This window comes from Myotis daubentonii, chromosome 13 (assembly GCF_963259705.1).
Source record: "Myotis daubentonii chromosome 13, mMyoDau2.1, whole genome shotgun sequence".
Taxonomy (NCBI): Eukaryota; Metazoa; Chordata; class Mammalia; order Chiroptera; family Vespertilionidae; genus Myotis; species Myotis daubentonii.
The window spans coordinates 41,396,000-41,405,794 of NC_081852.1; the positions used below are offsets into that span (position 1 = coordinate 41,396,000).

At 40.9% G+C, this 9,795-nt stretch overlaps 1 protein-coding gene across 2 annotated transcripts in view; it reads left to right on the top strand.

The window, feature by feature from the left end:
* Positions 1-8,322, top strand: part of PLCE1 (phospholipase C epsilon 1) — a 292,198-nt gene extending 283,876 nt beyond the window's left edge. For both annotated transcript variants that reach the window (XM_059660836.1, XM_059660837.1), the window contains exons 30-33: positions 2,478-2,636; positions 4,267-4,485; positions 4,783-4,985; positions 8,058-8,322. In XM_059660836.1, coding sequence (XP_059516819.1) covers positions 2,478-2,636; positions 4,267-4,485; positions 4,783-4,962 — 558 coding nt within the window. In that variant the 3' untranslated portion in view covers positions 4,963-4,985; positions 8,058-8,322. The remainder of the gene's footprint in view (positions 1-2,477; positions 2,637-4,266; positions 4,486-4,782; positions 4,986-8,057) is intronic.
* The last annotated feature ends 1,473 nt before the right edge of the window (positions 8,323-9,795 follow it).

Below are 9,795 nucleotides of genomic sequence, written 5' to 3' on the forward strand. Positions count from 1 at the left end.
TCTTCTAATTCCCACTTGATTTCTATTCTTCTTCTGAAGTGTATGTGGAGAAATGATTTTATTCTTTTGCACATCTTCAGAATGTTATCTCTTAAGTTACAGAAATTCAGCCTAAAGGTCATCCCTTCTAAAACAAAGGGAGCAAGAACTCAGTGGATTCCTTATGCATGTCATCAGCTGTTTCGTCGGCTGTTTTATTTGTATGTGTGAGAAGACATTGTCGTGAGGGTCACAGAACTGGGTAATTCGAGGCCTGTAGGCATTGTTGTGCATTTTGGGGTTGGTTGTGTTCCTATTAGTGCCTATTAAAGTTGTAGCTAATAAATGGCTCAGCACTTATAACTAAAACAACAGTATTTTTTTAAAAAAAATATTCTGTAACTTCACATAAAGAATAATTTCTCAGCTTTGATCAGAACTTGTACTAAATATCGTTATGTTCGCTGATACTCCCATGATAGCTCCCAAGAAGGAAACAGCACAGCACCAACTCCAGACTGGTTGGCTTCTGTTGGGGTTTGTTGATGAAGCCCCCTTTTTTTTTTTTTCTGAATAAACTGATAGAAGCCCAGTAACTTCCTGCCCAGTGCACAAAATTCGTGCACAGGTAGGGTCCCTAGGCCTGGCTGGCAATCAGGGTCAATCAGGGCCTGCCTTCCGACTGCTGGCCGGGGCCTTCCTTTGTTTCGTGCCGCCCCCTGGTGGTCAGCACACATCATAGTGAGCAGTCAAACTCCTGGTCCCCCAGTTGAACTCCCAAGGGGACACTTTGCATATTAGCCTTTTATATATATAGATGCCATGTGAAATACCACCTACCCCCATTCTCCGATTGGTTAGCTATATCATAATCAATGCCATCACATATGCAGCAAAATCTCTAGGAATTAACAAAATGCAATGGCCACAATCTTTGAAGTAGAGGAAAAGAGTGGTAGAACAGTGTATGTAGTAAAGTACAATCTCATTTTAGGTAGTAAACATACACAGTACTCTCCCCTACCAGTCCTTAATAGAATGAATGGAGTCCAAAAACTTCAGTCATGTAAATTCCATGACTGCAAGGTTAATGCAATGATTGGGGCAAGCCTGTGTGGGTGGTTGGCAAATCTTTTCTGGTCCTGGCTACAGTTTGGTGCCATCTGGTGGCAGTTACCCATTTGATTTTAATATTCATGGGGACAGTTCTGGGTCCTGTGTGGCTGATTTTAACTTTCAGGATAGTGACAGTGGTCTTGGGTTCTGGCCAGTTAGCACCATTTCAGTGGCCTGGTCTGAGGCGATTAGGCTTGGAGACTGCTGGAGGTCAGGGAACTCCCTGCCAAATCCTCCCTCCCTGAGATGGGTTGCCTACTGTTTACTTGCTTTGTCTTGCCTGCCGCTCCCTGCAGAAGATAACTGTAAACTACCCTCTTTGTTAGTGGGACTAACAAAGAACAGGAGTCATTTGACAATCATATTATATTTAAATTCACATAATTCCAGGGTTTCCTTGTATCTGTCTATTCACATATACAAAAATACATCTATATAGCCATAGCAGATGTTTAGAACATATGACCTAACAACAGTGGGTTTTTGTGTTTTTTGTGGAGAATGAGATGGGAGAGAGAAGGAAAAAGGGTGACAGTGGGAAAAGTTTGCCTTTTTATCTCTGTGTTTCTGTACTATAGATATCTCTAACTATATAGGTAATATATATAATTACATATGTAAAATTCACTGGAAGCCAATTCACCAAAAGCCAATCAACCTGATAACTAATTATCATGAGTATTTAGTATTTTGTTGATGTTCGTTTCTTTTTTTTTAAGAGATCAAATCCTAATTTTTATTTTACTATATTTTTAAATTTTATTTTTTAATTGCAGTTTACTGTCAATGTTATTTTGTATTACTTTCAGGTGTGCAGCATAGTTGTTAGACTATTGTACACTTTACAAAGTGTCGATATTCATTTCAGTGTGACTTACCTCCAGCCATCATGTCCACCTTTCACTCTGGATTTTGTTCATTTAAGCTGAATGTCAGTTTCACGCTTCACACTGTAGATGTCTAGCATTTCTTAAATGCTCAAGCTCTATGCGAGATTGGGGGGTGGGGGGCTTTCTCTTAAATGTAATTTGCTGTGTTCTTATTTGGCTTTCGGTAATTGGCAAAATGGTATATTGTCTTTTTACAAACTTACCTACAGTTGATTGGACTCATAATCCACAGCTAATAGGAGCAGATCTACTAGCTTGTTCTGGGCCAGACCTTATCAGTCTGTCTGTAACAGCAGAAACAGTACTTTTTTTTGTCTAAGACATGTATGTCCTTCTAGAATAATTTATGAAATATTAACTAACATATAAACTAGGAAGCTAAGAAGTTATTTCCACATTACCAAGATGCATTTCACATTTTTGTTCAATGTTTCTTTCCTTACTCTACATCATCTCTCCATTTACTCACTCTTTTCTTCTCTTTTAATATAGAACCTGGAAGAGAAAAGCATTGTTCAAGATGACAGGGAGGTGATCTTGAGCTCGGAGGAGGAGAGTTTCTTTGTCCAAGTGCACGACGTTTCTCCAGAGCAGCCGCGGACAGTCATCAAAGCGCCGCGCGTCAGCACCGCACAGGACGTCATTCAGCAAGTGGGAGCCCTCCCTCACCTCAGTCCTGTCCTCCATGTAGATTATTGGGACAAGTCAGATGCCAGCCCGTTCTATTAATTAAGTTCCTAGACCAGTGGGGACCTACAAAGGGAAAGTGGGAAATAATAGTTTATTCCTTCAACAGATAACTTACCTAGTATCTACATGAGTCAGGCCCCGGGTGAAGCACTGGTGAAAATGTTGTAGGACGTGGCTCTGCAGAGTAGTCATTTCATTTTCCTAGAAATGCCTAAGCCAATACCGAATGGCCATCTTCAGAGGGCAAGCAGGCCTACTCTGACCCTCTCCCACCTCTAGGTCCTGCTTCCCCGTGTCCATGGTTTCAGAAACTGTATTTCCTTCCTTCGAAGCCTTATCATGGTTTGCATTCATCAAACACCCTTGAGAAATAGGATAGTATAATGGTGGACGGCACAGACTCTGGGTTAAAAGGCTCGAGGTTCCAATCCCAGCTCTACCTCTTACTAGCTCTGAGACCTTGGGCAAGTTATTTAACTATCTGTGCCTTAATTACAGTGGTATGCTTAAAAAAGACACTCTGATTTGTAGCATTTGTTGATTTCTGTTGTATAAAAGCTCCCACCATGTCTGATTTTACTAGCCTGTTTCATATGGCTCCCACATACCACCATGTGGTAAGTTACCACTTAGATAACATGGTGATAGCATAATAGTATTTTGCTCACGGAGTTGTTGTGAAGATTAAGTCAGTAATATATATAAACTGTACAATGTCTAGCACATGGTAAGCACAATTTAAGTGCTACTCACTATTATTGCATGGTGATTTGGTTGGTATAGACTTTGAACTTAGCTTTTGTTGACCTTTGTGCCCCCAAAGTATCTGGGACATAGTAGGTCCTCACTATTTTTTTTTTAATATATTTTATTGGTTTTCCACAGAGAGGAAGGGAGAGGGACAGAGAGTCAGAAAGATCAATGAGAGAGAAACATTGATCAGCTGCCTCCTGCACACCTCCCACTGGGGATGTGCCCGCAACCAAGGTACATGCCCTTGACCGGGATCAAACCTGGGACCTTTCGATCCACAGGCCGACGCTCTATCCACTGAGCCAAACCGGTTAGGGCACTGAACATTTGATGACTGAATAAATGCATAAATGAAAGATAATCTTGCACGAAATGAGAAGTGAGGCCAACTAAGTTCTAAAATGCCTTAACATCCAAGATTCTGTGGTGAAGAGGCAGTCCAGTGGGACAGGGAGTCGTCTGAGGGTCCGGGGTCTGTCCCTCACTGTCGCATGACCTTCATGTCTATGAGCTTTGGTTTCATGCACACAATCTGTTTCCAGTATTTATTCTATTGCTTCTTTGCTTCTCATCCTCTGGAATCTGCATAAGTTCCTCATCTGAAAGGGGGATAATAATGACTAAACATGGAGTGTTGTGAAGCTAAACCATAATGTGGGAAAGCATGTCATAAGCCACAACCATACAGATGGAAAGTGAGGAGTAGGATAACATGATCTGAAAGATCCCCATCGTCTCTAAAAGCCTGTGATTGTTTGCCACCTTCGAGTTTCATTTATAATGAATGCAGGAGTTGGAGACACTGTCTTTATCCAGTTGATTGTAACTTATCTTTCAGACCTTATGCAAAGCCAAGTACTCCTACAGCATCCTGAGCAACCCCAACCCGAACGACTACGTACTTTTGGAAGAGGTGGTGAAAGACACAGCCAACAAGAAGTCTTCTACCCCCAAGTCCTCCCAGCGTGTCCTTCTGGATCAGGAGTGTGTGTTTCAAGCCCAAAGCAAGTGGAAAGGTGCAGGAAAATTCATCCTTAAACTAAAGGAGCAGGTGCAGGTAAACTTCAAGGTTATTTTACTCTCTTCACCAGTTATTTGATATTCATAACTAATTTGTAATCAAATTTGAGAGAGAGTGAAATCTAGGAGAAAGTCAAGAAACTTACGGGGAGAAGATTGTTTGGCTTTGTTTTCACTGCAGGAAATGTGTTCCCGTCTGTGGTTAAGCAATCCTGAGAGGGAAGGCCCTCAGTCATAGACGGGGAAGCGAAAGGGGCCCTTTCTGATATACTGCTCCCTGATTGAGGATGCCAGCTTTAACTTAATACCAATGGAGAGTTCTTTCTTCTCATAGGCATCCCGAGAAGACAAGAGAAAAGGCATTTCTTTTGCAAGTGAATTCAAGAAGTTCACCAAGTCAACTAAACAGCCCCGAGGACTCACATCACCTTCTCAGGTCTTGGTTTCGGAAAGTGTCCAAAACAAAGAGGAGAGACCTGTGGGTGGCAGCGACACGATGGACTATCGACAGTGACCGTGGGCAGCATGTTTAACCAGGTACACTACGTCTTTGCACCATTCTGAACCAGAGGCCCACTTACACTACTTTGTAAGGCATAATTTGTACAGTATCTTTTATCTTTTCCAAATGAGGTGTCCCCTGCGGGAGGGAGGAATGGTACCACAAGAGGAAAAGAGCTCTGAAGATATACGTACCTTCAGAAGTTATCATTGTAGACCTCCTTAATATATATATATAACTTGATTTCAGAGAGGAAGGGAGGAGAGATAGAAACATCAATGAGACACATTGATTGGCTGCCTCCTGCACGCCCCCTACTGGGGATCGAGCCTGAAACTCAGGCATGTGCCCTGACCAGGAATCAAACCTGGGACCTCTTGGTCTATGGGACGACACTCAATCCACTGAGCTACACCAGTTGGGCAGAGCTTATTTTATATAGAACTCAACAAAGGATCTAAGAGGACAACCAATTTTTCCAAACTACATCAGCCATATTTCATCAGCCATAGAATTGTTTTGATTATTGGTCACTCAAACACTCTTGAAGGGCTGCTGTGAGTCATCCAGCTTTCCTTCCTTTGGCTGTCTAGTTTTATGTTATTCTAATTGAGGTTTGATTTGACCTCAACAAACTCAACTCCTTCTGCCTCATTTAAAAACTTAAACTCTGGCATTCAGGGTGTGATGATTAAAAAGAAAGCAAAATAACGTAACAGGCTCCATCTTGCAACAGCAGTAAATTACACCCTCAGTTGCCAGTTCCCTGTGTGGTATTCACATGCAGAGTACATTTCATATAAATTATTTATATGGAACCTGAATTTTTTTTAAAAAAGAAGCATATGAGGAAACCAAACACAGATCTCTTCTTTTAACTTAGTTTCCTAATGAACCAAAGGGATTGTCAAAGCGCACTGTTCACCTGTTGGGTTGTGGTTCTCAGAGTTAAAATTCACCAGAGACCACATGAAGGCGCTGCTGGTTGTACCGCAAGGCTCCCTCGCCCATCTCCATCACAGTCAGGACCTTCTTATATTAAGCTGTAGGCGCTCACAGTTGGCCTCTCTAAGCAAGGCCAACTTTGATGTGTAACAGCCCAAAAGAAAGCCTGACACAGAGAGCCCACGTTTTCACATTCAAGTACGAACTCCTACAATAACTGGTGCCTCATACCACTTACAGAGCTCTTTCAAAACCACAGACAAGGCCAAATACAGGAAACCTCTTCCTCCAGAGTGTCTGCCTACCCCGCTATTCCCAGGGAGGCGGGATTGTTCCAGTTAAACAGAGACTCATTGGGAAGAAATCTCCAAAGGATGGCAGCGTCCGTGTCACGTAGCGTCAGATAACGGCGGATGTGCACAGAACAGTAAAGCTCTGGGCTGTCCCATTTCCTGTTGAGATACAGTTGGTATCCCAATTGTTTAAAAGTTCCGGACTCACTTCCTTTTCTGTCATAATCAGCGCCTTCTCCAAAAGCCAAGAGAGCTTTAGGATTAAAGCACCGGTGTTGAACCGCCCCAGCTTTTAGGAAGTGACTCACTGTGGTAGTGGGTCTTTGAGCAGGCCCTAAGGACAGATCGAAATTTAAAATACCGGGCCCTGGCCAGTTGTTCGGTTGGTCGTGATGCACCAAGGTTGTGGGTTTGATCCTTTGTCAGGGCACACACAAGAATCAACCAGTGAATGCATAAATAAGTGGAACAAAAAAATTCTCTCTCTCTCTCTCTCTCTCTCTCTCTCTCTCTCTCTCTCTCTCCCCCTCTCCCTCTTTCCCTCCTTCCCTCCCTCTCTTCCTCTCTCTCTAAAAATCAATCAATAAAATTTTTATACTGTTTTCTGTATATCAAGAAGTTAGCAACAAATAAATCATAGGTGTGATGTTATACATACCTCTCTATTATAACCTCTGTAACAATACAGCTAAATTACACTCTGCACATAAAGAGCCCTCGTGCTACAAGATTACATTAAGTACCTAAGAATACAACTCCACTAGAAATTTGACTTAAAAATGACATGCTTGGCCGATCAGTGATTCTCTCTCATCATTGATGTCTCTATCTCCCTCTCCCTCTCCCTTCCTCTCTGAAATCAATAAAAAATTATATATTTAAAAAATGACGTGCTTGTATCCTAGCAGGTTTGGCTCAGGGGATAGAGTCCCAGCCTGCGGACCAAGGGGTACCAGGTTCAATTCTGGTCAAGGATAGGTACCTCGGTTGCAGGCTCCTCCCCGGCCCAGGCCCTGGTCAGGGTGTGGGCAAGAGGCAACCAATCAATGTGTTTCACGTCGATATTTCTCTCTGTCTTTCCCTTTCTCTTCCACTGTCTCTAAATATCAATCAAAAAATATTCTCAGGTGAGGATTTTTTTAAAAATGATGTGCTTGCTATAATGAGCATTACTGATTGCTCCTATTTGAGGAGAGTAGGGAGGGTGGGGGTTTAGATAAATGTCTTTGGGCTCAGTTTTCAGCAGACATTCAGAATCATTCAGTTGACTGCAGCTTTACTTGAACTTGGGGAAGCTTCTCTTTAAAACCTGCCATCGCTGCACCTCTGGGAATCCGTATTCCACGTCATGAGCTCCTTTATGAATGGTGCTCCGAGCAAGAGCACTTTGAAAAAGAAAGGGCCTTTCTGTCTGTTCTCATCAGAAAACAAGCTTCGTATTTTCAATGCATTCTGCTGACATATTTCATGTTTGTTCTAAAATTTTCCTCCCTCAAGTGTCAAGAGTTCCCCCTTAATAAATATTCTGAGAATTTTTAAATAAGTATTTACCTACTCTTATCTGGATACCGTTGTTGAAGGAATTCCACCTTTTAAAAAAAGTTCAACAGTTTGATTGTGATTAAAAAAAAAAAAGAAAGAAAGAAAAATCTTTGTGAAGAATGTGGTGTTCTGGGACAGAAAAAGCCTCATGGTCCACCTCCTGGGGACATCATGTTATAACACTGAGTGTATCAGACGTAGTCTGTCCCCCAAACACAGCCACCAGAGCTGTGGGTTTCTGTTGAACACTACACGCTTGCTGCACTGTAAATGCTTCTGCTCCTCCGTTCACAATATACTAACTAGCCTGTGGATGCAACTTCACAGGTGAAGACCTTTTGGCAAGAAGTTAAAGTCAAGAATGAGCGTGGTGGAAAAATACGTATTTTCCTTGCTTTCATTCAACTGAAACTGGAAACTGATGATTTCTGGACCGAAGCTTTCATCACACACGATGTGAGGTCCACATGGAGGACAAGCGAAATGGCACCGGGCTAGCTACCAACCATTTTCCTGATGAATGAAGCAAAGAAGCCCAGGAGATTGTCCTTTTATAAATGTCAACAGTTGTTAAAAAGGAAAAAAAAAGAAACATGACTAAGCTTGCAATAACTGACTTAGAACAGGGGTCAGCAAACTTTACCTGCAAAGGGCCAGATACGAAATATGTTGAGCTTTATGGGCCATATGGTCTCTGTTGCAACAACTTAGCTTGGCTGAAATAGTGCAAAAGCAGCCGTAGGCAATACATCCATGAATGAGGGTGGCTGGGCTCCAATAATACTATTTAGACACTCAAATGAATTCCATATAATTTCCTATGTCACAAATGTCCCTCTTTTGTCTTTTCTCAATCACTTAAAAGTGTAAAAACTATTCAGGAGCCATAAACAGGTGGCAGGCTGGATCTGGCCCCAGGCCGTCGTTTGCTGAACTTGGAAAACTGGGAGCAAGGGGTCTGAAAACAAGCAAGCTAGTTTAGTCATGCGTTTTATGCCTGAGAATTGGAAGCTTGGGGGCATTGCAAATGTAAATATGTCCTATAAGATTCATTAAAGAGGAATTCAATTTAGTTTCCCTATTTTGTACCATAATGTACTCTTCTTTAGGATTGCTTTTTACATATAGAATGATGTTGGGTTTTTTTTTAAAGTTTATTGCTTGTATATTCACAAATTATTCCACTTTTGGTTTTCACAGAATTTATTTAGAATGATGTGTAATTTAATATCTACTGAGTTGTGACATCTTATGAAGAAACCTAACCATTTTTTAAAGCAAAAGTAGATTGAGTTGGTGTTTAAATTTATTTATTTTGTAAGGTTTGTACTGACACTGTACTTACATATTTATTATACATAGCTTTCTTGATATTGCTTATGGATTAGAAATATTAGTGAATCTATCTCACTATTTGAAGACAAACCTCCTAATGAGAAAATGTATGCTCTGAATACCTGAAGTAGTCCAGAATTTCATGTTTTAAAGGCTTCATTTTCCTTTCTGATTAACTGAAGATCTATTGACCCAAGTCATACTTGTCTCTTAATGTAAATTATTTTTAAAACCTTGCTGTATAAAACTATCATGTAAATGTAAAGGTTGCTTATTCTTGGTGTGGAGCAAATTACAACTTTTAAAATGAAATGTGTGTTCCTCTAAAGTAAAATCCAAATTTTATCTTTCTATTGATACTAAAATTTGACATTTTTCTTCAAATTATAAAACACACTAAAAACCCTAAACTTTGCTTTGAGAATTTTTTTTAACCAGTTATGAAACAGAATTAAACAACCTCAAATCCTTCACATATTCTAGAAACAGAAGTGTTCAAAATATACTGCACAGCTTTCATGTTATTGGCTGTTCTGACTCAGCCTTCACACCAGCAGAACCTCGTCTGCTGGTCAGCAGAATTCAGGCTGTTGCAATTTGATGTCTTTTGCGCAGAGCTACAGGTTTCTTTTTAAATCACATAATCAGTCTATGACAAATGCACAACGCTGTCCATTTTTTAAAATATTCCAGAAATACTTTATCAAGCTTCTATAAATTAATAGGCATT